This window comes from Gambusia affinis, linkage group LG06, assembly GCF_019740435.1.
Source record: "Gambusia affinis linkage group LG06, SWU_Gaff_1.0, whole genome shotgun sequence".
Classification (NCBI taxonomy): Eukaryota; Metazoa; Chordata; class Actinopteri; order Cyprinodontiformes; family Poeciliidae; genus Gambusia; species Gambusia affinis.
This window is the reverse complement of record NC_057873.1, coordinates 6818554-6846151: the sequence shown is the minus strand read 5'-3', so window position 1 is coordinate 6846151 and position 27598 is coordinate 6818554. Positions and strand designations below refer to the sequence as shown.

The 27598-nt window shown below is 37.1% G+C and overlaps 1 protein-coding gene across 8 annotated transcripts in view; it reads left to right on the top strand.

Moving 5' to 3' along the window:
* tenm4 (teneurin transmembrane protein 4) overlaps positions 1 to 27598 on the top strand; it is a 225673-nt gene that overhangs the window by 86805 nt on the left and 111270 nt on the right. For 3 of the 8 annotated variants that reach the window (XM_044118604.1, XM_044118605.1, XM_044118603.1), the window contains exons 4-7: positions 8730 to 8951; positions 22861 to 23110; positions 26847 to 26921; positions 27162 to 27260. In XM_044118604.1, coding sequence (XP_043974539.1) covers positions 8730 to 8951; positions 22861 to 23110; positions 26847 to 26921; positions 27162 to 27260 — 646 coding nt within the window. The remainder of the gene's footprint in view (positions 1 to 8729; positions 8952 to 22860; positions 23111 to 26846; positions 26922 to 27161; positions 27261 to 27598) is intronic. The other 5 variants (XM_044118607.1, XM_044118606.1, XM_044118610.1 and 2 more) reach the window with 3 other exon arrangements.

Genomic DNA, 27598 nt, shown 5'->3' with positions numbered 1-27598 from the left:
ACGTAGTGAAACAATAAACTGAGAGAAGTCCCGAGCCAAAATACTTATACGGCACAGTATTATAAAACACTGTGCCGCACAATTGACTGGCATTTTTCTTTTATCTTTGCAAAGTTTCCCCAAATTCAAGGTGCCTAGGCTCTGGAAAAATTCACTTATACCTTTCTCAAGGTTAAATTCTTAGAGATCCACAATTAGTGTAACATGTTAGTGTGAATGTGTTGTAATTTTACCGCTAACCTAAAGGTTGTTGTTTGCAACACCTAGTAGAGAGATATGAAACAAACATGATCGGCTTGTGAGCTACTGTTTGCCATATTATTTAGAGCTAAAACCATTAGGAGAAGCTAACGAGAAATCAAACCAAACTGGAAGATAATGAATGGATGCTTAAAAGGACAATGAAGCATCTTTAAATCTTTGTAACACCATTCAGTGGCTGGACTTTATGGGCACATTTGCATTATCCTGATACTTACTATAAACAGCTTTAGTTAGAAACTGGACCTCTTTGTGGTTAATATTTCCAAGCAGCTTTTTCAGGTGAGACTTTTATCTTCATTCATTTGGTTCTCCTCATCTTCACGTCCCCTCATCATTTCTGCATTGTTTTGCATTTCATGCAGGGTTGAGCGCTATGCGTTGCGCAAAAATTACCATTATGACTGAACAGAGATGGAGTGCTATCACCTAGCATACACCACCTGCCCAGGATGTGTTGCAGCACAAACAATATGGTGACCTTTGTGTGAGAATATTTTATTTAAATTTATTACAGCTAAACGGCCTACAGTTGTAAAGTCTATTGTTAACACTTCTTGTGGATGTCTTTAAGGACCCAAAAGGATTTTTGTTCTGTTGCTGTTGCTGCAATCATTATGAAGTCCGTTGAGAAGATAATAAAGGCTGAGATCTGGAGAGCAACTCAGTAATTTAGATACTTTGCAGTTTGCTTATAGCACCGGTAGGAGCATTGATGATGCTGTTAACGCCCTACTACGTCTTGTTTTGGGTTATTTGGATGGAGAAACCATTTTCTTTGCCTATTTATGAATTTTCAGCAGCTTTTCACTTTATATAACTACATTTTAACTGCTTGTATCACAGTCACAACATTAACCAGAATTTAGCTTGCTGGCTAGTTTATTTTTCTTTTTTGTTCTACTAACAAATCCAAAAGGATGAGGGTTAATGTATTTTATCTGATTTACTTTTATCATTCACCACTTCCACTTAGGCTTTGACCTTTTATTTACTTTATTAAACTGATGAATGCAAAATAAGTGCATGCCACTCTGAACACACTGTCCTCACCGTGTTGTGAAATCCATCTTTTGTATTTCTGGTGTAGAATTACAGAAGTACATGCCGCACTTTTCACTTTTTTGTGAATAATTTTGAAAACTTATATTAATGCACGACTGTCTATTGGTTGTTGTATTTGTAAAACTGATAAAACACCTTAAAGTTTGTGATTATAATGTGATAAACATGAAAAAACAGAATGCAGAGTCCCTGCATTCAGTTTGGACCATTGTAAGTAAAGCAACAAATAGGGTGGGGGGGGTAAAGATAAATGTTTGGACTGTATTTAGGAAAGAAGTTGACTTTTATCATTTCATTTTGTCCTCTTGATAACACCTTTCATGGAAATTTTAATCACTGTATACCTTTTTTAAACCCAGCTGTTTTTGTCTTGATAAAAATGATGTTTATTTATATTATAATGACTTATCTAGCCTCTTGTGCATGAGCAAACTTGATAATTGTGATTAGCTTCAGAGTTTCCATTGTGTAATGTTGCATCACTCTGACTGCAGAGTTATTATGGCTGTGTAAACAACTGCGCTGTCTCTGCTCATTACATTGCTTTGGACACCCAGAGGGAGAATGCACAGCGACTATGGAGCATCTTTTAGGTTTGCAATCTATTGGGTTTAGCACAGCATGAATTAGACAACAGATCAATCAGCTGGGTGTCAGAAAACAAAAAGAAGAGCAGCAACAAATTGATCAAATTAATGTCAAAGATTGTGTCTGTCAAAGTTTAGAAATGTGATCAATTTGGTGATTTTTTTTGTTTGCTTCTCAATTGATGTTTGTTATTATGGTCTATATCACATAAATAAAAACATGACATTTAATGTTACATTGAGGTATTAATGAAGTAAATATTTTAGAAAACAACAGATCTCTACTGCAATCTTGTTAAAATTTCATAAAAGATAACGTCGTTGAAAAATTATTTAACTTAAAAATAAACAAATCTGTTTGAAGGAAAACAAAGTAAAAATTTGTAAAAAGTTGCAATATCCTGGCTGCATCTGACAGAGAGAAGACAGAATGCTGAAATTAAAATCCCTTAGCAGCTCAAGTATTAGTTTAATGGTGTTTACACACCATCCAAAATCTTCAAATGAGAAGCTTTGCTCGCTCCATTTTAGAAAATTTGATTTTCTGTCAGATTTAATTGCGACCTGTGTGTGGGCCGTTCCTCTCATGAAGCCATTCTTTTGATGGGTGCTTGCTTGGACTCGCTGTGATGCTGAAAAATTAAACCAAACAGACACCTGAAAGTTTTAGGCCAAAACTAAATAGTATTGAAGCTTATCATATATTCATCCACCTCAGTTTAATATGAAGAAAATAACCCTAAAACATGATAGCGTATTTTAGTACGGTCAATATATTTTATTTCATATTTTTTATGTGCAGAACCACAAATTCAGGCTTATTTTTAAGAGACCATAACACATTTTAGCCAACCTTGGATGTTTACTTTGACTTTAGACATTTGCATCCCTGCTACTCAGTCACATGTAGAGTAAATTCACTACTTCCTGCTGCTCATTCACTGTTTCTATTGGCCTATTGGGAATCCCCCTGGGCAGTTTCAAGTATTTTTTATTTTTTTTTTACCAGTTTTAATTAATTAGATTTTAATTAGAATTAGAATAATTCTGTTCCTTATCAAAATATTGCATTCATTGTGCCTTTATTATGACTGAAACTTTTACATTGAGATTATTTTGGCCTTTTGTAACCTCCTTCCAAACTATGGCTTCAACTAAATGATGCTGAAAAACTAATTTTAAGAAAATCCTTCAGGGGCAGCTGACTTTATGTCAAGTTTGGCACATTTACTAGAATTAATGGCATGTTTGACCTCAGAAATAGTGAGGTTTCACAAAGGGTCTTCCATTTTGATTGCATAAAAAATCTTTTGAACGAATATAGTAATTTCTGTTTTTCATATGAGTCATACAGCATATGTGTTACATTATATTTGAAATGATTTTTATAAGTCTGACATTTACTTTCCTGGCAATTTCAGTAACTATCATGGCTGATTGTTATTGAAATGGATGGTTACTGAGATGAAGTACGTGCCTATTAGCTTATATTAGCTAAATGTCAGCGGAGGTATGTTTCGAAGAGTAATATAAAGACGTGTGGTTTAGTTTAATCCTGAAAAGTATATCTGAAGAATAACTGAAAAGTATTTCTGAAGATGAAAATGTTGCTGTTTTTGGCTTGTTTGCATCACACAGTCCACCGTTTCTGTGTTTCCTTTTAGTTTAGACATTGGAGATAGTAAAGACTCATCTGACATTAATATATGTTGAGATTACTGCCTTGGTCAAGGTTCAGCTGAGCCAAAGTGGTACCATATGCGTATGGAGAGAAACTACAGACCTCTGATTGGTCGGAGAGAACCATCAACATGTGGTGTAGACAACAACATAATAACTGCAGTCTCATTCTGGCCAACTTCCTTGTTTTATTTGTCACAGTACAAGAACATGATGAAGACCAGAACTTTAGTCAACAGAACTATACTTGTAAAGTTAAATAGCCCTTTCCAGATTGATAACTAAAGAAGGCTGTGATGAAACCAATTGGGTATTAACTCTTCATATTACATAATAGCAATATAAGTTTCCAATTTTTTTATAAAACAGAAAATTAAAGATTATTTCTTTACCTTTAGACAAGATCAACACTGCTAGATAGGAATTGTAGAAATAAAATGCAGTATTGATTCAGGCGACCGGAATAAAACTGCAGCTCAGACGCCAGGGGCAACACAGGACAGTTACCCATGTCCTGTGTGCATTGCTGCTTAACTATTGGGACACGCTATAGGTCGTTAAATTTGATTTGCTTTGAAGCTACTAAGTATAGCCACAATATGTTGACCCTGTTAAAATCGTCGGCACAAGTTCACAACAACAAATGCGTGATGTTTACAGTTGCATCTACATAAATTGAAATATCGCCGAAGGCTTAGTTATTTTTATTATTGCAATTTTAAAAAGTAAACCCAAACAGATCCTTTACCCACAGAGTGATATAGACCAGTGTATATTTTTGTTAATTTTGAAAGTAATGGATTAGAGCAAATGAAAACTCAGAATCGAATATCTCAGACCACAGTTAAATAATTCATGACCTAAGTTATGCAAAAATGTCTCCTTACAGAAAGTTATGTCCAAGTAATGTGCCGTTGAACTTTCTGCATGAATTGCTGCCTCAGCATGATGTTATGTTGAGATCACCCTGTCACTTTTTTTTCCTCTTGACAATACTCTATAGATTCTCTGTAGACAATTTGTTAGACAGTCAAGTAACAACATGGTCATTAACCTGGGTAGTAGCGGCAGTGAAAGAAATCAGCATCTCCATAAAGCTTTTTAACAAATGGAACCAAGAACTGCTTTAAAATTTCTTGGTAAATGGTAGCACTGACTTTGGACCTGATAAAACACAGTGGAGCAACAAAGAATGGTACAACTTCCCATATTGTCACTTCCTGAAGAATTCTTACATTTGACTTTCGATCAACTTGATTAATTTGAAACCCCTGATTTCCAAATGCATTGGTGGGCACATTTCCTCTAATCAACTAATGTGCTAATAGCTGAGCTACTTTTTCATTTAACCCTTTAGAAATTTTCCTAACTTTGAAAAGCTTAGTACACTTCTACTAAATATTTTTTTCCAGATAAATTTTGAAGTCCTAATTTATTTGGCTGTTTTATAAACTTTAAATTGACTTAAGTTTGACATATGTGTTGAAGTTTTGGTTAGACGTTTATATTTGTGCTCTTATTTTGAAGTGGGAGAGATTGTTTACATAGCAGTTCTGCTTCCTCTCCTCACGTTTTTCACTCGTGATGCGGTGCAGCAAATGAGGTTTATTATGAACACAAAATGTACAGCAATCAGTTTAAAATCTACTGGATAATAAATTTGTCCCTGTTGACAGTCAAATTTATCGTGTTGATTTTACACATGTAAATCAACATGGTTAAGTTTAGCACTTTAGCATTAGATTCTGTTAAATACAAGATTGATACCTCATTTAAATTTAGCGCAATTAACTTTATCTTTATTTTCAATTCTTTGACGAATTTGAATTAGTTTGAGTTACAACAACATTTAATTTCCCTTTGGGGTCAATAAGGTATTTTTGAGTTTGAATTAAAATTTTTAATTAATAGTGCCCACTACTGCCCAAATCAAATGCAAAATGTGCTTTTATCTGAAAAATTGTTTCCTTAGCAACAGTCCAGACATTTTTCTCCTTAGATACCAGAAGCTGCTTAAGAATACCATATTTGTGGTTCATTTTCTAGAAACGTCTGGATGTGGTTGCTCTTCAAGTGCTGATTCCAGTCCACACATTATTAATCACTTCCAAAGTATCGAATGGGCTTTGCTTCCAATTCCCTAAAATAATTAGTTACTGCTGTTGCTTGTGTGCCATTTTCTGCTGCACTTTTTTATTCCCCTAAACTATTAATATAAAATTGACATTGTTTTTTTATTATTATTATTATTATTATTTATACTATGTTGTCTAACTAAAGGCAAAGCAAGGTATTTTTAATGGTAAATAGAATAAATCAGCTCATATTCTTAGATTTTACTGCAGTGTGGATTTTTGGTGGTATTCCCAGAAGGAAAAACGTTGGCATGCATCACCTCTGCATTGCCTTCAGGGAAACAAAACTAAAAGAAAATAATAAAAACTGCTGTGATGTCATTAGCAGACTTTTCTTTAGCCCAAAGATCACTGTCAGATGTATTTGTCTGTGTATTCAACTGGATGGCTAACAAGCTAATCAAGTCGCTAAATACAGTGGGAGGGGATCGGCGTTTACACCGGATCCCCCACCAGCCAGTTAGAGGCTCTTCCCATAACTGTCAGAAATGAAAGCAGTCGTGCACGGTTCAAGGGCTTCTAAGTAAAAGTTCGTCTTCGCAGCTGTAATACAGTGAGTGAAGACGAAAGCAATTAACTGTGGCAGGTGGAGAAACTTCTCTGGCCATCTTCTCTCCTCCTGCGCAGACACAGTGTCTCGCTTTAGGTTGCACGTGGCTTGGGCATGAACTGGCCGAGGCAGCATTAATTAAACACAGGGAGACAGTCAAACCTTTGTGCGCGAGACTAACGGCTGCAGGACTTAACTACCTTGACCTCATTTAGGTTAAGTCTTTGCCTGTTTTCAGTGGACCTTAATAATTTTTTTGTCCCAATAATTAGTCTCAGAGAGAGAGGGACACAGAAATAGAGAAACTTTCACGTCAAGAAGAAGAATCTTGCCACTTTCTAACGGCGGCAGATGAGAGCGTGTCGAGAGGGTTCAGCAGTGTTGCTGTTTTGACACAAATTAATGAAGTGCCTGATATGTATCCGAGGGAAACAGGGAGCGACAGTAAAAATGCCTCTTCCTCTTGTGGCTATACATTAGTTTACATTCAACAACAGCAGTGTCACGGTCATTAACCCACAGCAGGGCTGCTGTGTCCCCGTGCCCATTAAGCATTAGACAAACTGAGAGCGAAATGAAGTGTCTGCTGAAGCTTATGTAAAGCACAAACTGTGACTCTCTGTGGCAGTGGACATTTACAGCTTGTGTAGGGCTGCGCCTGATATGGTAATATCACTAATTGCTGCCTAATTAGATGCGAGTCAGTGAGTCGTGTTTTAATACTCTTTGGGGATCGTTATTGAAGGAGGAGAAATTCATCACTTCTGATGAATGACAGTCGGGTCAGCAGGAATTTTAACGTCAAGACAGAGGGACTGATGGGAAGATGCAGAAGAGCTCAGAACTAATGGTTTTTTGGCGCCGTAGTCTTGTTACTTAAGTAGAGTCATTTTCAGCATGGTGCAGAGCTGCTTCAGAAGTTAATCACACATTAATACGGAGCTCTATGTGGAGATTTACCATTGACTAACAGCGTGAGATTGAAACCAATAAGCCTTAAAAGAGTGAAAATCTAAGTTTCTTAATGGCAGAAAGGAGCTGCTGATAATCACGACTGCAAATTATTTATGATGTGCTTTTGAGTTGGGGTGAACAGTGTGATCGCCGTGGGGTGTAGGCATCTTACAAGAAGGAAAACTGTTAATTTGGAGGAAATATAAAGGACCGGTTCATGCTGGTGGGGTTTTTATAGTGGGCACCTTACAACAAGTGGCTCACACTCCATGTCAACGAGATTATTATTCATACAGCGTACTCCAAAAGTAATTGCTGCCCGTGGTAAAAATGTAAAAAAAAAAAAAAATGCCTCTAAATATATATATGCATTAGCCTATTCTTACAGAAAAGTAAGAAAAATAAATAAATCTAGCTTTTAAATTGAGATAATTTGAATACTATTTTATTCTTTTGTGTTCTGGTTTATTAGTTTTTGATTTCTCAAATGTTTAAAAAGAAAACCAGAGACCAGAATAATTTAGGGAACCCTGAGCAACCAACAGCATCTTCAGAGCGATCAGATATTTGTTGGAATCGAATGATTTTCAATTCATTCATCAAGCCAAGATACAGATGAATACATCATCATCATATTTTTTAAACACTTTATTGTCATCTAAAATAGCTAACTTGGCATTATCTACCCCAAATAACAGCTTCTACAAGAGAGAATGTTGTTGCTAGTTCAACCTATTAGCACATCGTCATGTTGCAACAGAACCAACTTCTCTTTGGTCAGTTAAAAGATTCTGTTCAATGAATTAATGTCAGGTAGCAGGTTAGTACCATCAATTGAGACAGATGTGTGTTGCTTTGCATAAGTAGAGTACTGATTACAATATAGAAGCTCAAATATTAGTCAGCGCAAAAACCGGATTCTTAAAGGCACTGGAACTGTGTCCAACAAGGCTGGAAGAGAACCTAACTAAGTCACTGTTAGGGAAGAAAAGGTGCCATCTTTTATCAAGTCTACTTAATAACCACCGATTTTAATGTTACACCACTGCAGTTATATTTTGGAAAGCACAAGCAAAAGTATGTATTTTCAGTCTAATATAAGTGTATGTTGTTCTTGGATTAAATCTTTTTTTTCTTTTTTCTTCTCTTTACGTTGGAGCCAGACTTTTTTTTTTTCATGCAGACAGACATCTTAAAAAGGTGTTTTATAGTTTTTGTGTTTTTTTTCAAGCGGTGCCAGCCGTATGTCTTCTCTGTTCACTCTCAAAGTCATTTTGGTTGTTTGCATTGTTCTTCCCAGCTGGAGTGAGGTGGCAGAGACAAAGGCAGATGTGTCCCTGTTTGTTTTTGAAGTGTCAGAGTTAAGTCTTGCGTGTACGCTGGCGTATGTAGGTGTGTGTGTGTGTGTGTGTGTGTGTGTTCTGCTTCTGTGTGACGATGCTTGTGTTTGGGTGTTTCATTTCCCCCCCATGTGTTGTCTCTGTTTGTGGTCCACAGGTCCTCCGCTCCATTGTTCATCTGCCTCCTCCTCCCCTGTTGAGCAGCTCCCATACCCTCCCCCTTCCATTGCAGCCAATGAGAACCACGGGAGGTTGCTAGGTAACAGTGCGGCTCAGCCAGCCCAGGACTCTGACTCTGAGGATGAGTTTGGCCCCAATTCATTCTTAGTTAAAACTGGCTCAGGGAACCTGTATGCTCCTTCTGCTGCAACTGCTGATGGTGAGTTGGTTTTCACACTTACTGTTGCTTTCTGGAGGTCAGCCTGCTCCCCCCCACCCCCCCCCCCACACACACACACACACACACACACTTCTGGATGTGTTGTGTTACAGGTCATACAGATGGCTATGGGCAAGATAATGTCCTTCTTCTTCTTTTTTTTTTTTTTTTATTTAAGCACCTTAAGAAAGAGCTGAAACTTCGAGTCGATACGTAGCCTCAGGAAATGAGCAGAACTCTCTGAAGTGAGGTTGGCAAAGTTCACAGCAAAGCGATGGGCGATTTTGGTTGAGCAGGAAAGATTTGTCATTGATATTTCTGTTGGATGGTTTTGGATAGGAAATAAGTGAGAAAAAGTTTTAACATACTAGGTGCAAATGTCGGGCTCTTGTAACTCACAAGTGTAACATCCTCTCTTCTGAGTTGTATAAAGTTTCATGGACTCCCTCTGCAGTTGCTCATTAAAAAACATCAGCTGTTTTTTTTTATGTTGAAATGCAGTCTCCTGCTGGTACTGTAACATTCATTCAGACTGACAGAATGACATTTCAGCTCTAAGTGCTAACACAGTGTTGACAGTTGACGGAAAAAAAAATCTGATTGTAAAGCTGTATGTTTACCAAGTAGGAAGCTGAAAGTGTCATAAATGATATCAGCAGTTAACTTACTGATGTAAGTATGAGGAGGACGTTCTTGAGCGTTCAGACATAATAACTTTTTAAAGGAGTAAAGCTGTATTTTTGATGTATATTTCTTACTTCTTTTCCTGTTGCTATATTCTAAATTCATCAACAAATTGAGAGATTAGAAGAGTTATTGCTGATGATTAAGAAGAACTTTATTCTCACTGATGTTATTTTCTGTTTTACTATGAAAAAAATCTGTCAAACAAAAATTGTAGTGATACACGGATCAGGCAGATCTTTGGCTAATACCCATTCACGTTTGACTTTAATGTCTGACATGATAGTTGCAACTCTGACTAGTTGCATAATTTCCTCTGAAATTACTCAACACATTAAAGAAAAAATATCCGCAACTGGAAGTGTAGAATTTACAAGATTATTCATTAAATATTATTAAAGCATATCTTGCTTTTCTCCATCAAACATTTACAAATCTCAGAAAAGATTACTCAAAATAGTTTAAGCTCTTAGTCTTGATGCTTTCAAACTAATGATGCTAAATTCACAATTTAACAGCCTGTACTGGGAGCCAGTCATGGGAAATTGATGACTGATTTTGATCCTTGCTGAATTGATTGATGCATCAATAAATGCAGCACTTATTCATATAATGTGGGATTCTGTCTGTTCCTTGTCAAGCTTTCAAAAGTAAAGACTTATTAGACTTATCCTTTTGCCATATCAATTTGAATTTTTGCTGAGGTCAGGCATACCAATTCCAATTGGATTCCAGTTTTTCTGCAGTACATCTTCAATAGAGGTTGCTGTTAAATACAACAAAAGAATAATAACAATATCATCAGGGACGCTAATGCTGATATATGTTCATGTTAGTCATTTTGTAATGTATCCATTTTGGTCCCATAAAGAATTATGTTGATGTCAATAACCAAAGGTAGTTTTCATCTTTTTGCTGTTTGTGTGTGTGCTTGTGTGCTTGCGGTTGGCCATGTTATTACATTTGTTTGAAATCAACAGTGACGCAGTGATGCAAACATATGGCCCGTGGACAAAGTTTGGCCTGCCATTGCTTTTTCTGTGGCCCTCCAGGCCGGTAAGGGCCACAGAAATGGAAGTACAAGATAACCGGTGTGTACTTAAATATTATATTAACAGTCAAATCAAATCAGTTTTTATTTGTATCAGTCAAGGGACTGCAACCTCTGGCCCCAGAGCCACTAGTGGGTCTTGGACCTTTAACAAAGACTCCTATGAATTAACTGTTTTAAATAAATAAAAAATAATAATTATAACAAATTTCTTGAAGTACATGTTTATAAAAATATATATATATATATATATATATATTTTAAGGTACTATAATATTTGTGGCTCTGAAGAAATCTTATTTAGCTGGACTGAAGGCAATTTTGGCTCTCAGGATTGTAAAGGTTGTAGGCGCCTGGTATAGAGACGAATTACATCATTGTAAAAAAATGATTTAAAATATTTATTCTGAACTTCTTAAGAAGTTCATTTCAAATGTGGAAAAATTACAATATTATAACAGTTTATTGGTTTTCCCTTAACATTCTGCCCCAACTGGCCCTTTGAGGGAATTTGTGGTCTACATGTGGCCCAAAACGAAAACGAGTTTAACAGCCCTGCTTTAGATGAATATGGAGGAAAATCTGATTTTTCTATACATGACCACAAAATGACCAGTTGCTCAAAATTGGAAACAGATACAGGATCTAAAACCATGTAAAACCAGTACTTGCACGTATAAAACAAATTCTCATAATATCACCTGTTACTTTAAAGAAGCTAATTTTACACAAGTCAGCATGTGAATTTAGAGTAAAGTTCTTCTGTGTTTTAGCGTAGACGGCTTTGAAATGAAGTCGCTACCTCAGTCCTCCTAAAACAACATGAATGATTTAAGTCATTGATCAAGCTAACTAGCCGAAGGCTTTCATTATATGAAACTCCAAAGTGTCCTGACTGGCTGCTCAGGTCGGCAGCAGAATGAGTTATTAATCCCACTGCAAATCGCCCTGCTAATTCCTCTGCAGCAACACTGTGGTCACCCAGCAGTGGCACGATTGGCTGTAGGCAATATGGGTGGGGGGGTAAGACATTTACCATGGCAGAAGTTTCTCACAACAATGAATGCAATTTGCATGGATAGATCGCTTAGTTTAGCCTGAGGCTGTCAGGAAGAGGAGTAAGGAGGAATTTCAGCAGCTCGAGTTGCTACCTCTGGTTGTCATTAGGGCTTTGAAAGACCCTTTTAGTAAGTGGCACTGTGCGCACATACTGCTACGCTTTCTTAATCAAAGCAATGCTACTGACCAAAAAAACAATAGCCAAATATAAGGACCTGCAAATTCTTAGTTTTTTACTAAATGTTGCTTAAATCTCATCTTGTTTGTCACACCCCTAATGGGATGTTATGTTTCATTTTGAGACTTGACATTTTTTCTTGTGAATAGTGATCTCATTAAAATTTGGAGAAGAAGAGGAAAGCATCTCCAAGTTTTGTTCAATTAATCCACACAACTTAGATAAGCTTTCTCTCTATCGTATTTTTCCTGTTGGATTTACACCGCCACATCCAAATATTTAGCAAGCTTGGTGACTTTGTTTATTCCATTCTGGGTATCTCTCATTTTTGATTAATAGGAAAAAAAACGAGTCTTTCACTCCAGTGAACAGCACAACGTTCATTCCCCCTTTTTTTTTGTTGGGAAATAATATATGTAGCTAAATAACTCTATCAATCAGAGCTTGTTTCAGCAGAATGAAATGACTTGATTGGAAGTTGTTCAGTGTGACATTGCTACATAGAGCTAAATAAATCTAATATTCACAAGGTGACAAAAACGTAGTGAGAGGTGACAAAATGAGAATGTGGTATTGGATGTGTTCGCCAGAATGATAATAAAACGATTGCGCATTCCTGGATTTTTTTTTTCTTTACAAAACATTTTTATTTTTGCTTTAGAAAATATTCTCGGATCTAATTGGGAATTAACCATGCATGTCAAGATGCGTACAGAATTTACATGTGGCAAAAAAATATCTATTTGAAAGCCACCACGTTGGAAAAGGATGAGAATTTCAAATCAGGTCGCCTTGATATGCAAGTCATGCTTTGAGGAAATGTCATCTGAGCAGAAAAGAATAAAAAAAGATATTTTTATTGTCAGTAAACAAGGCGAAAGAATACGTATGCCTCCAATAATCTTTTCATAGTGGAATCTTTCCACAGAAAAGCAGGTGGTTTTTATCTTTTCAGATTACATTCGCTCAAGGTCGTCTTGGAGCCCAAATGCAGGACTTAAAATGTTCTGGCGGATTTTGAACAAGTGAAAGCTCTCAGTGGCATATCATTATTCACATTAGTAGCCTCCAAGGCTGCTGTGCGTTTTTTATTTATTTTCAGAGTGGGGTGAGGGAGAGCAGTTTTTTCAAAAATGTTTTTCATTATTATTATTTCTGGGAAGACTTAAGTAGTATTTCCTCTAAGGCTGATGAGGCTGCTCACTGAAGCCTGCAGTCCTATTGTCAAGCATGTGTCTCTCTGTGGCCTTCGGCTTTCTCAGAGGGTCTTCTTCCTGGGGAGAATGCCAGTTAGAGGCCGCTGCCACGCTGGGCTGCAAGATCTCAGACACTGCAGCCTCCCCGCATTAGCATCTCTTAATGCGAAGCAGCATGGGGTCGGCCAGTATCGGCTTTCAGTGCGGTCGGACACCCCGGTGAAAAGGGCCGGCACACCGAGCGGCTCGCAGCTGACCAAGCAGGAATGCTGTGCTGAGCAGAAGGCTCAGGGACGCAGCCGTGTGTGAATTCAAATGAGTCTTCATTTGAACTGCTTAATCATCCCCCCTGAGTCTGCAGAGACGGGGGAGAAATGTGGTTAAAAGAGGTCACACTAGAAAGTAATTTAGCCGCAGACACCACGTGGAATAGAACTATCTGAGGCTAAATAATAATTTCATGAGCAACACATGGCACCCTGTTCTTCTTTTTTTCTGAACACTTTATGTACAGAGCCTTGCGAGAGTATCAATAACCCCTAAACCATTTCAAATTCACCCGATGACAATAGCATTTTATTCCTCTTTGTGAAATATACTCAACTCAGTCAGATTGAATGAAGAGTATTTGTCGACTTCAAGTATTGCTGTAGATTCTCACTCAGATTTAAGTCAGGGTTGTTCAAACACATCAACGCTTTGATGTAAACCATTTTGCTACAGCTCTCGCTGTATGTTTACGGTCGTTTTACTGCTAGAATGTGAGCCCACACCCCTTGCTCAAATCTTTTGCAGCCCCCTTTTTTCCATGATTACACTGTATTTAGCTCCATCCATCTTACCATCTGCTTTAACCAGCTTCCATGACCCACTGAAAGAGCATACCCACAATATTATGCTGGTCCCTCCCTGTTTCCTGGAATGTACTCATGTTCATATTGGGCTGTTTTTATTGTCACACTTTATTTTTAATGTAGGTAGAAAATGTCAAATGTTGGTTTTCTTGCCCTTAAGCCTTAAAGGTCAGATTTGTGACGTGTATGATCGTCTCCCTTTTCCCTACTGAAGAAAAACCTCCCCACAGCAAAATACTACTACCACAGTGTCTTGTTTTTGGATGCCATTTTCAAGCACTGCTACCTAAAAAGTTTGTTTTCTAATCCTAAAGCACTAAACATTTGTTCTGCTAACGCCTAAATGCTGTAACAGCAAAATACTACTGAACTCAATCATATTGCTACCCACCATGCATTGATGACAAACATTGCAGAACACACGCTACACCACTGTTGCCAACTTAGCAACTTTGATAAAATATTTAGTAACTTTTCAGACAAAAAACTGGCATTGGCGTCAAAGAAAAATTGCAGTTGATGCATGCTTCAATTATTTTCCTCTTTACAAATCCTGTCATTTTTTTTGGAGTCATTCAATCATTCAAAATTGGAGGAAAATCTACTGAATCTGGTGGTTATTAAATGACAAAGTGTGAAAAGTTCCAAGGTTCCCAACACTTTTGCAATCCACTGCAAGTTATGAGTAAAGTGAAGTCAACAGGCAATTTGTCCGATCATATTCAGTCCACTGTTTGTCAGCTCACAGTAACCCATTCAGGATACCTACATATCTTCTTTCCAGTGACGTAAATTTAGATGCATCACCTTCATTGTATGATAATTGCAGACCATCTGTGCCTTCTAACAAAATCTCCAGGCTCTTGATGGATTTGTAGCAGAGTGACATACAGAACAGAGCATACTTAACCACTTGTCTTGTTCTTGCTAAGGCAGCTCAAAGAATGACAGAAAATCCATTAAATCTAAGGAAGGCCAAGTGAAACATATGCCAGCTCTGGTCTTAATGGATTTAGGTTGAAAATTGTGGCAGGCCCTTTTATAATAGTTTTTATAAATTGGTGTTCTTTGTGCAACCTGGCGGCAGCTTGCTTTGCTTCTTTAAAAAACAACACATCTGTCTTCCTCTGGTTGATAATAAAAATCAAGCTTTATTTGCATTCTACAAACTTGTTTTTCCCTAAGGGAGAACCGGTGAAGAGCCGAGAAGTGTGTTGTTTGTGGTACCTGTTACCCCTCAAATGGTTCTTTGGAAGACAGCTGGAATTCCCTCATGTCTCTTCCTCTCAGATTTTTTTAATGGTGTAGGAAACAGCAGGGCTTGGAGAGAGATCCGGCTCCACGGAGCCACTACGTTGTGCTGCTTCACTGCGTTCGTGACAAATTCTATTTGTATTTTTATAGACAAATCTTACTCAACTGGAAATTTTGCTCTTGTGATTAGCCATCGGGGATGATCTGCTGATTTATATTGGTGCTGAATGACTTTTGATTAATTCTCCATCAAATGACTTGCACCTCAGTGGGCTGAGTGGATGTCTAGGGCATATCCTATCACTTTATATCATCAGATGTGGCTGTCAGTGTTGTGGATGCTATCCACTTTCGTGTGTTTAGGAATATGCATTTCCCAAGACGCTACAGAAAATGTCAAATAAAGTTAAGAATTCAGACTAAACGGAAGCAACAATAAACTTTTCCTAGCAAGATTTTCTGTCATTCCCAATAAATGTATGTATTTATCATGTGTTGAGTTTGAAATATATTATTTATGATAAGTATTTTGCAGAGATATTTCTAGTTTTGGTATTTGCAGTTATCAGGTGCAAGCATCAAACTAAATGTGTAACGATTGAAAGAGCATGCAGCACTGCATGCAGCTTTTTGACCTGCTGTATATTGATTGGTGTTTATGTTGTTGTTGATTACTCCTGCTGTGAAAATTAAAGCAGTTGTGTCCCTACAAAATCTTACATCTGGAAGACAGATGTAAGATTAAATTTGAACCTTTTTAACAAAAGGTTGATTTACTCCTAGATTACAGTGCATGTAACCATTTCCACCTAATCTGTTGCTGACTTTAGTCCCATATAATTTAATTCCAACTACATAATTGGTTGTCTGCAAAAAAAGACGATATAGTCCAAGAAAGAAAACCTTTATTTGTTTTTTTATTATTATTATTTAACTGCTAAAACAAAATTATAACACAAATGCTAGTTTTTAGTAATTGCATTTCAGCCTATTCAAATGTCCAGTTTGGACCATGTTCTGGGTGTTTGAATTGCATTCACTGCATTCAGCATCAACCTTTTAGAAGGAAAATTTGGCAGGACAAAACAGCACTGGCAGAGCAAAGGGTGTTTGTATACAAATGTGAACTACCCCTTGAATTTGTCATTTTAATATCAAAAGATGTTTACACATTTCAATAATTTACAACTGAGTCTAATTCACCACTAAAATATTCAGATTGATACAAAACCATTAGATACATTCAGCAGGAGGTTTTATACACGCCCAACAACAAGTTGTTTCCCATGCAAATGGAAATTTCTGCATCAAGTGAAATATTCTAAAGTATTTTGGAATATATTGGTAGCAATTTTATTCATATTACAAAATCTATATTTAGCTTAGTTGGGCTTTTGCTCACTGACTGGACATCTTTGTGTGAGCAATTTTAACTTACAAGGAGACCGATATTCCTGTTGTTTCTTTGTGTGGGGGATGAGGTTTTAGCTAATGAAGTGGATTTGCCTTAATTACTTGTCTCAGAAAGCATCAGGAGGCCTTAACCGGTGCATGCATCTGTTAGGAAGAAAAATGAAACCCCCACATTCCCCACAATGAATGGATATCATCAGGCCTCTGCTTTGAATGTGATGTGAATGTTTTTGGCCATTGTAGCAAAGTCTCTATTCTCTGTCTCTCTGATAACAAATGAATCTCCTTTTCTTGGCAATTTGGTTGTGCAAAGCAGGTCAATAGAAAACCATTAATTTTTTTTCTCTCCTATTCCTTGGATAGTAGTGAATAATTGTTGCTGAATCACCACATCTGCGCGGGTCATGCTGCCCAGTGCTTTATACCACAAACACTTTTATTTCTCATTCCTTTTTATTTAAAAAAAATATATATTTTTAGTGCTACAAGTCTAACATGTACTTACCTGGCTGTAGAACAATGTGTATTGCAGGACAATGACATGTTTGCACACCATCAGACAGTCAATCTCAATCACAATGAGTCTCTGAGGTTGTTTTTAGCATGTTTTAATGCTAAAAACAATTATCATTGTTCACCAGCTTCTCATTTTCAACAAACCTTTTAATGTAAACTGTTGGAGTCAATGTGTCTTCAAAGGCTACACACTTATTCTAAGTAGTATCATTAGAATAATGCTTTCTCAAGCAGGTTTGAAGGGCTATGCAACCAAGCATAGCCCTTCAAACCTATGCTTGTTTGGTTTGAAACAAACAAGCATATTTTTATATGTTTAATATTTCTTTTTATCAATTTAAACTATAGTTCACCAGGAAATCCTGTTGAGATTAAAAATCTCTTTTGCAAGACAATGCTGTTTAAGACTGGCGGCAGCACATTACAGCACACTACAGAACATTCATAGGAAATACAGAAAACTTTAACGCTGTCAAATAAATTAAATAAAAGATTCCTCAGCGGAAACATTTACAGACAGATTATTCTTTCTCAAAATCATTAGGAACAGCCTTAAGAGTATTTAGAGACAACGACACCTTTAGCTTCTGTAACTGGCTCCAAGCAGTGGACAGGATGGATGCAGGGATGTAAACCATGCCACTGGACTTTAGAGCAGTATTCTCTGGAGTGATGAATCATGCCTCTGTCTGGCAATTTAATGGACAAGTCTGGCTGTTGCAGTTGCCAGGGGAATGATACTTGCATGACTGTATTGTGTCAGCTGTGACTTTTTTTTTTTTTTTTTTTTGCAAAATGGATTATGATGTGGGGCTTTTCTTCAGGAGTTAGGCTAACCCTCCTAGTTGCAGTAAATGTAACTTCCAATCCTGTTGCATGCCGAGACGTTTTGGACAATTTCACGCTCCCAACTTTATGGGAACAGTTTGGGGATCCCACCTTTCTGTTCCAGCATGACTCTGCACTGGCGCACAAGGCTAGCTCAATGGGCAACATGGAAAACTTTGACTGACCTGCACAAAATATTGCTATTATTTTACTATATTGTCCAACATCAGTGTCTGACCTCATAAATATTTTGCCTGAAATGTCTTCTGAAATTCCTAACAAAATTCCCCTAAACCTTGTAGACTACAAAGAGCTGAAGCTCTCAAAGCTTCACAAAGTGTATCAATGACATATGAAAGAATTTGCATTAAAGATAGGTGGCATCAAATGTAAGCCTAATGTGTGTAAAAGAAACTGACAGAATGCTTCTGGCAATAATCTATCCATTTATGTGTTGTCATATAGACATATTTTCTCACAGCATTTTATAAGTAGAATATAGAAAATTTCATTTAAATCGTAGGTTGTCAAAGTGGGTTAAAAGGGGAAAGTACAGACTGTTCAGGTTGAAACATCCTGCAGTAGACGGCACCATTTTATACCAGGAAAAGTTGATTACAAAACAACCACAACTGCAAATGGATGAAATGACAAGCACCCAAACTGAGCATGTATGGTGTGTCACAATAGAAAGAAGAACTACATTTAACTAGGAAAAAAAAAGTCCAACTGAGCCAGATTCAAGCTGGGTGTTTTATCTTCCACAATGCAAGGGCACATGGACACAAACAAAACAAAAAGAAATAACAAGAAAAATTTCTATAGAAAGTGAATTGTTTCATATAGCAGTATTACCCATGGTTTTTAAAAAGAATAGTAAAACAAACAAAAAGGGGAGAAAGATGAATATCTTCCTGGAGATAAATTTACAGTCTTAATGCCAAAGGGTTGTTAATTGTCTCTAACCTCTACATAGACTGTAAGTTGCTTGGAAAAGAAGAAAAAATAAGCTTACACAAAGAGAAGCTGTCTGTCTCCCAAACAAAAGCTGAGAAACTCTTTAAAAATATTGTTGCATTAATCATAAATATCACAAAACTATGAATAATGGAGACACTGCATTGCTATTTTACAAGTAACTTAAAATAAGTGTAATTTTCCTGACATGTTTATGACTTTGCAAATATACAGCACAGAATGTTCACATTTACACTAATCCAGATAGATTTACGAAAGCACACAAAGCCCTGAGAATTAAATTGCATGTTTAGTGTAGAGATCTGGAGGTATTTATATTTGATGGTACATGGCAAATGTAAAATCTATAATTATTGAGAACACAGGAAAAGAAGGTGCTGCAGAGATGAATTAGCTGTTGGTCTGCAATCGCTCGATGGTCACGCTCCAGGATGTAAAATGTTTGTTTTGGTTTGCAGTAGATGCCTCCCAGAGCAGGGATTCATTTGTCCTTTAGATATATTTTGCTGTGTATCTGTGCCATCTCTGTATCAAATTTGCATAACCATATGAATGGCTTCTGGGATCAGGTACATAACTGAGCTGGAGGGAGGTCATCAAAAACTGTGTGGTTTTACCTCACACTGTGATACTTGTAAGTGTCTCAACTGCTGGAAGGAATAAATCATGTCTCCAACGACAAAATATACTTCTTTAAACATAAGAAATGATCGAAAACTAAATCTAAATGCAGTGCTTAACAACTAAAAAGTTTGTTGCATTAACCTTAAACCGGTATTCACAAACATTAGTTCTGCTAACATAATGTACCACACCTACGAGGGATTTAGAGAAAGCTAATGCTAAAGTGTTAATGTCAATTCAAATGATATCTCCCTTCGAAAGACTACAATCCCCAAGCACCAATTTAATAAATTAAATATTAATTTAATTTTAATATTATCATTTACGAGTTCTTATAATGTCCTCAGATATTGTATTCATGTTTGCATCTTATTTTTTTACTATCCATTATATTGTTCATATATGTTTCTTGCTGAAAATAAAGTTTTAGAACTGCTCGGTAAAAAATTTCACCCCTTTCAAAGTTAGAGCACGAATATTGATGCAAGCATGTTGTTGGTGCAGGTCTATCAGTCTTACATGATTGACACATGTTAATGTGGGAGCTTTAAGTTCCTGACCCTGAAAAAAAATCTGATAGGAGTCGAAACTTGTTGACTGACATGAGTCGGTATTGCTTTAATGAAGGAGTTGATTATAGGAAATAAGCCCGCTCTGTGTCTGCATTCTGCTCTCTGCGCTGTAAATTGCCAATTTAGTGCTGAGGATATCTGTGAAATATAAAGGCTCAACGCTACGAAGAAAAGCCTTTCTGTGTAAAGCCAGCAGTTCATTGATTGATGAATGGCTTAGAAAACGTGGAAATAAATGGTTACAGAGTGCAAAAAGACATCAGTCCTCTATCTTGTGGAGAGCAGAGTATCAAAGAGTGAGAATGGAACCAGACTACTATCTCCTCTTCTAGGCAGTTTGGCATTTCCAGCCAGTTTATCCGGGAAGATCTGATTACTGCCATACAGCTGAAACAATTTCATATCTTAACTCTGCTAATGAGTTGTGTGAAACATGCATTATTAGTTGAAAGAAAAAAACATGCTCCAACAATCTTCCCTAGTCTAAATGAGTGTCCTAAAAAGCTGAGACTTTGTCAACTTCAGGAAGAGACCAGCTCATTTGTTTAAACAAGCCAGTCCATGTCTGTTCGGAGTAAACTTGCACCGGTCTCAGTGGGAGGCAGAGAGCACACATTGGTGGAGATCAGTTAGAAGAAATAATGAGCAGGAGAGGTTTTTGTTTTTTTTCTCTTTGAAGCGTGTTTCATGTGAGTTCTTTGTAGCTTGTCATTAAAAGGGATTTGTAAGTTTCTGTGTTAATTTGTTAGTGAAACTGCTGGTGTGAAAATGTCTGCCATGGTGCTACTGCAGGAAAGTTCAAACTTTAGTTTTAATGGTGTTTATTAGTTGATTATACTGAATATACACTGTAGACAGTAAAAGCATTCATGCCCAGTGATGTCAGCAACAGACTACTCTAACCTGACTGATTTTTTTTTTATATTGAGTAAACTGACAAGTTCATATGTATAATCCAATTGTTAGAATATATACAGTTTATACACAGTTGCTTTCCTCTTGCATGTGTCGTCTGTGACAAATCAATCACATTATCAGCATAAGGGCAACCTGTGTAAAACCACGCAGTGACACAAATGTAAACATTGGAATCAGAATAGAAATGCAGGAACATCTCCATTAATATGGCGATCTTGGCAGCTTCTCTGATTAACGCTTTCCTCGACGGGCCTGTCAGTATCTGCTGGCTGCCATGTCTTGGTATGTTTGGGTACATTTCTTGCATGTTGGCTGAATTTAATTTAGGGGACTCGTAGTAAAGGGGATGGAACACAAATGTGCGACTCACTTTTTTATTTGTGTTGTTTTTCTGATCTCATAAAATCCCAACTTAACACAATGTAACAACAATGTAAACTGGCTAAAATAAAGGTATAAATTCCTTTGCAGGACGCTGTCCAGGTTTTGTTTTAGTCCAAAACCAATAGAAATTGACTTCTCTTTTTTGTGGTAAAGTTTGCAGTCATTTAAATTTATTCTCCACTTAAAATCAAAATGATCCTTTCATGACTGTCTTGCTAAAGTTGTTTAGCAATTTGTCATTTGTCTTCTCACAGCTTTCTTAATATGATGCTTAATTTATCTTGTTTCTTCTTCTACTTTAATTGCCTTTTAGGGTACATTCACATGAGACCTGCTTAATCAATCTGTAGTTTGTTTTCTTGGAAAACTAGAATTTGATTAAGATGGACTAAACAGGGCTGATGTGAATGCACTCTAAAAGTGTTTATATATACATATAACACTTTTTTCAGTGGAAACTGTTTTTGGTTGTCCCATATAAAAACTATTTAATTTTCTTATGTTTATGACCTGCAGATTTTTTTTCAACTCAAGACAAATCAAAAGTTTTTTTTAAACTTTTTTATAAAAATACAAATTTTCACTTGCACAAAACACTAACAAAATATCACTTTTGTGGTTGTGACTTGGGCTGCACAGTGGCGCAGTTGGTAGAGCTGTTGTCTTGCAGCAAGAAGGTCCTGGGTTCGATTCCCGGCCCGGGGTCTTTCTGCATGGAGTTTGCATGTTCTCCCTGTGCATGCGTGGGTTCTCTCCGGGTTCTCCGGCTTCCTACCACAGTCCAAAAACATGACTGTCATGTTAATTGGTCTCTCCAAATTCTCCCTAGGTGTGAGTGTGTGTGTGAATGGTTGTGTGTCCTGTGTGTCTCTGTGTTGCCCTGCGGCAGACTGGTGACCTGTCCAGGGTGAACCCCGCCTCTCACCCGGAACGTAGGTGGAGACAGGCACCAGCAACCAACCCGTGTCCCATTAGGGACAAGGGTGAACAGAAAATGGATGGATGGATGGATGGTTGTGACTTGTAGCATTTATCATTGGAAAAGAAAACATACTTTGTCTACGTTTTACAGGAGGAGGGAATTAAATTTAAACAGCATTCTGCTATTTTCTGTGAAAATGTTTATAAGGTAACTCCAAAAGGTTTTTTTGTTGTTAAGACGGAGCTTAAAAAACTCAAATACACTTTCTGAAGCTGCAAACTTGAATAGATCAGTCGTATTTTAGCTCTGCTGGGGAACAAATTGTGAGTCAGTCTTTGATGGTAACCTCAAAGGTAGAAAGGACTAAAAAGTTCCTCAAAGTGATTATTTAACGACTGGATTTCTTTTTCTTCAGGTAAATGCTTTCTTTTTCATGTTTTATTTATTTCCTGTTTTTTTCCCCGCTCTCTCTTTTCAGACGGAGCCTTTCAAAATCACTCTCGGCTGCGGACGCCTCCCCTACCCCTCTCCCATTCTCACTCGCCCAATCATCAGCACCATGCAGCCTCTATTAACTCATTAAACAGGAGCAACTACACTCCACGGAGCAACGCCAGTCCAGCACCCACAGACAGCTCCGCTCCCCCTGAGGGTCCTGCCAGCGGTCAAGACTCCAGCAGCGTTCAGGACAACTGGCTCCTCAACAGCAACATCCCGCTGGAAACGAGGTACCATGCAACTTGTCTCCCTAACAATGTGTGAGGCGGACATGTTGGCATCTTTAGGAATGAGCTCAAGCGTTTGCCATCAAACTCAGCTTTTTGTGTTGTCAGCACTATATTATGTTACTGCAGAGCTAACAAGGAGCAGAGCAAGAAAATTAAAACTGCTTGGACCAAAAGGCCTAACTTTGAAGAACACGATTTTTGTGGAAAACAAGAGAAGAGTGTTGCTTTTGGTTGCTTGTCAAATATTAGCAGATTTTCAGCCAAATCTGGTTTGACTAATAATAATAATGTTAGAAAAATGCAAAATTCCATCCAGGCTCTGGCGTGCATGCTTCCTCACTCCTCTCCTTCAGTCCTGGTGTCTATTTATTTTATATTAATCAACTATTTGTTCTCTAGCACATTCTCAATAAGAAGGCTCTTGAGTGAAGTAGATTTGTCGAGTATTATTTGAACTAAGGGAATGTCTGTTGGTCTTTCCTTGACTGGTATTGTCAAGAATTTCAAGGCAAAATGATTTCCTTCACTCTAATAATCTCCCTTTTTCACGGTGGCGTATAATCTTCACAAAGAAAAGCTCGATCATGGTTGTAGCCAGGTTACTGCCTGAGAAAATTTCTTCAGTCAGCCTCAAATTGTGGGAGAATTTCTCCTCATTTTGTAGATTTGATGGTTAGGATTGATTCAGAGCATTTCAGCTGTAACATTAGTGCTGCAATTTTACCTACCACAGTAGTGACTAAACGTTTATGTTCGTTTGCACTCATTTATTCTTTTTATATTTTAGAAAACTAGAGATAAATGCCTTGTGAATGAAAAGCAAGCTGAGTGTACACTTCTGACAGGTAGTCTCTTCTAAAATAGGATTTTTTTTTTTTCATTTTTTACCCTCAATAAAAGTGTCACAAAGCAGTAATTGATGCCCATTTTGTCAAAGCTGTAATCGAAGCACTATTGTTCAAACAGATTTGAGTTTAGCTAGTAAAGTTAAATTCAATAACTCTGATAAACCCTTTTTCTAAGCCAGTTTTCTTCCTCCTGCATTTCTCTCCATGTCAAATTTCTCCTTTGATTTTTGAGCTCAAAAAGCTTCTGAGCAAAGAAAGCCAGTTTTGCACAAATAGCATCTTTGTGTGGACATGGAACTGGCAGCACCATTGCCATTTAAATTTATAAACAGTGTCTAAAAAATAGGTTTAGAGATTTTTCATTTTATCAGTTTAAAAATAGCCAATTTTTATTTCTGTGGGAAAATGTATGTCAAAGTGTTCAAAAAAGGATGTACACCCAGCAACAATATTGTTTGTATATTAATGTGATTTAACCTGATTTGGGATGCATATCCTTGAAATTGTGCTAAAAGAATTGCAGCAAAATTTAAAAATGATGGCTTCTGGAATTGGTTGGCCAGAAGGCCATGATCTTGTTTTACAGTAAATGCAGTAAATGATATGTCCCCTTTATGCAAATATAACATAATATTAACATCTTAAATTTCCAATTAACACAGTTAGCATGGTTTGCATCTTTAAATCAGCTGTTACTGTGTATTCCCAAGAGTTATGAACCTTACATTAACTAAGAAATATCTAAATATTTTTAGGTTTTTCTAAGTCCACTATATTTAAAGTACAAAAACTGTAATAGTAAAATGTTTCCTTTGAAAGTCTTCCTCTCTGTGACAATTACTTTATTTGATTAATCATCAAAATAATCAGCATGAAAAATGCATCTGCTTATAAACTGACATTTATATCTGGTTGGATAGACGAATTGGTGAGCAACAGACCTATATTGATTTCAAATATGAAAACATTTTTGGGTCAGACTTGTAGAACTGAGACAATTTAGCAAAATAGCAACACTGGTAAACATTTCCAAGCGCATCCTCCATCCATTTTTAGAAACTACTCCTTAAAAAAAACATTATTCAAATTAGCATTTTATTTTGATGTGAAAACCACTAATAGGTAATTTTTCACAACCGTAAATAAAACAGTCATGAAGAGACTTGTTGTCTCGTCCCTCGGCTGTTGTGAGACGGTTCATTCAACAGGAAAATGAGAATCAGTTTTGGTTGGTGGGGCAGTATAAAGTATAAGGAATGATTACACATCATCCAGCTCCAGTTAATGCTGCACAGGTATTCCCTGTGGAGCAAAAGACAGATGGTGAGGAGAGAAAATAGTTCTGCTGAAACCACAGAGTTTTATAACCCATAGCCTTAAAGAAAGATAAAATTTCAAAGTATTACTACTGAAATCGTTAGTTGTATCCTAAAGGATCCTGTAGGATTAAATTCAACTTTTTTGTTATTTAATGCCATAACATTACCTCTCATGTTTCTTCAATTAAATCTACTGATGCAAAAGGCATCAATCGGTCTCAACTGTATGAGAGACAGTGGTAGTTGCTTGGCCCTGTTGACTTTTACCTTTTCTTTCTTAAGAGCTTCTGCCAATCATCCCTCCGTCATTTGCTTCATTGAACTTTGCATTTTTTCGTCAGAGCTGTAGCTGAGGAGAGTCCAGTGCTGAGCTCCACAGGGCGTGCATCAAAATCCAGCCTTTTCTCTTGGACCACTGAACGTGTTCAGCCTTCCCATTGCATGTGGACAGTTCATTTCTCCATTGCGTTGGAGGAGTACTTCCTTATGGAACGTAGCTCTCCACATGGGGAGAAAGAAGACACAAGCCTGTAGATTTATTACAGAAGAACTGAAAATGTGTTATTTGTAGTGCTATAGCAGTTGAGCAATAAAGTGTTGCAATTTTTCTGCTGATCAGCAGAGGTGCACCGATCAGAGATTCTGTTGCTGATTTTTGATTACAAATTTTATGAAGCTCTGACCCATTGGTGCCAATTTAAATTGATTCTGACTTCTTTTTGATAACTTTAGAAGCATAACTAATTTAGTCTACTTCCTGCATTCTCTGAACTGTTTCTGTCTTAAAGCTGGTTTATTTCGGCAGATAGCAGTATGACCACAGGGAGAAAGCAGAGGAGCTTGTTTTGTTTTTCACAGATTTTTTTATATTTTTTTTCACAGATTGTGTATCATATTTTACTGCCAGGGCATAATTACAGTTTAAACAATTATGTAAAATGCTATTTTTTCTCTTAAAAAAATGTTTTTGTTAACTTGTACAGGATAACTATCCCAGTCAAAGTGTACAATGCTCTGAAATTATTTTTGTTCTCAACTTTTACTTCACAAAACCCTGCAATTTGATTGCTTTAAATAGTCTAGACTGTATATTTTAAGAGCAAAAAGCTATGATGCTTTAACTTATAGGTTTATGGTTTGATTTACTATAACCATATGGGAAGCTGAGGCAATCTTTCTGGTCTAAAAATTTATTAATTATTTATATTAGGATCAGAAACCAAATCAGACTCTTTAACCTCCTACTGTTTGCAAAACAATATTAATAGTAGCAGTCTAAAGAAAATGCCTCCATAGAAGGAGCTTATTACTTTTGTTTGCTTCTTCTAATTTTATTTATTAAGACCTCATAGGCACTAGCCAACTGCTCTTCAATGTGTTACAGTTTCCTCTTTGTAGAGTGCTTCTGTCAGCTGTTTAGGGACATTCAGGAAAGGCAAATGATCTCTCGGCGCATCTCTGATGATTAGTTTTTTTTTTCTACTTAAAATTAATACTAACATGTCTAAAGCTAACTTTTCGTATGTAAAGTAAGTGATGCATTTTTGTCTTTCAACCACAACCTTAAAGGAGCCAGAATACTCTAATGTTTATCAGAGAAGAGCAAGACGCTTGCAGAGAAGGACAGGGCTCAAACAAAACAAGGTATGGAAGCGTACAAATGAGAGCAGCAAGAGAGTTAGATGTCATTTGTCCCACTCTTCTTTAGAAGTAGTTCCATAAGGGCCTTGGTTTCTTTGTCCCCACGCCATCTGTTGTGACGCTCTTTTTTTACCTGTTGATTGATATTGCTTGGTGATCACATTCTGTACTGGCATTTTCATGTGTTTTTATTGCATGCATGTCTCACACTAGCTTCATATCCATCTTTCCACCTGTGTGTAGAAATATAGCAAAGCAGGCATTCCTTGAGACTTTGCAGGACAACTTGATTGAGATGGACATTCTGGCATCAGCACGCCAGGATGCCTCATACAACGACGGGTATGTTGCATGTTTGCTCTGTGGCTCAAAATCTGCTTTGCCATGATAACAATGAATGCCTGTGCTATTTTTCCATCAAACATCCCCCCTGTTTGGAAACACTGTCAATCACTTTTGTGCGTCTCCTGCGGTGCTAGAATGGGTGCATTTGTGTCTTCAGCTTTGATGCAACTCACCTAATTTGCATCAAGTCACATTGTTGGGTTGTGCTGTTTTTTAGTCATGTCAAACATGGCCGCTTTATGAAACTTCAACTGCTAAAATACGATGCTCAGGCTATTTGTCTTTGAGATTTACAAATAAAGTATGGTCTCTTTGACTTTCCACATCACACATTG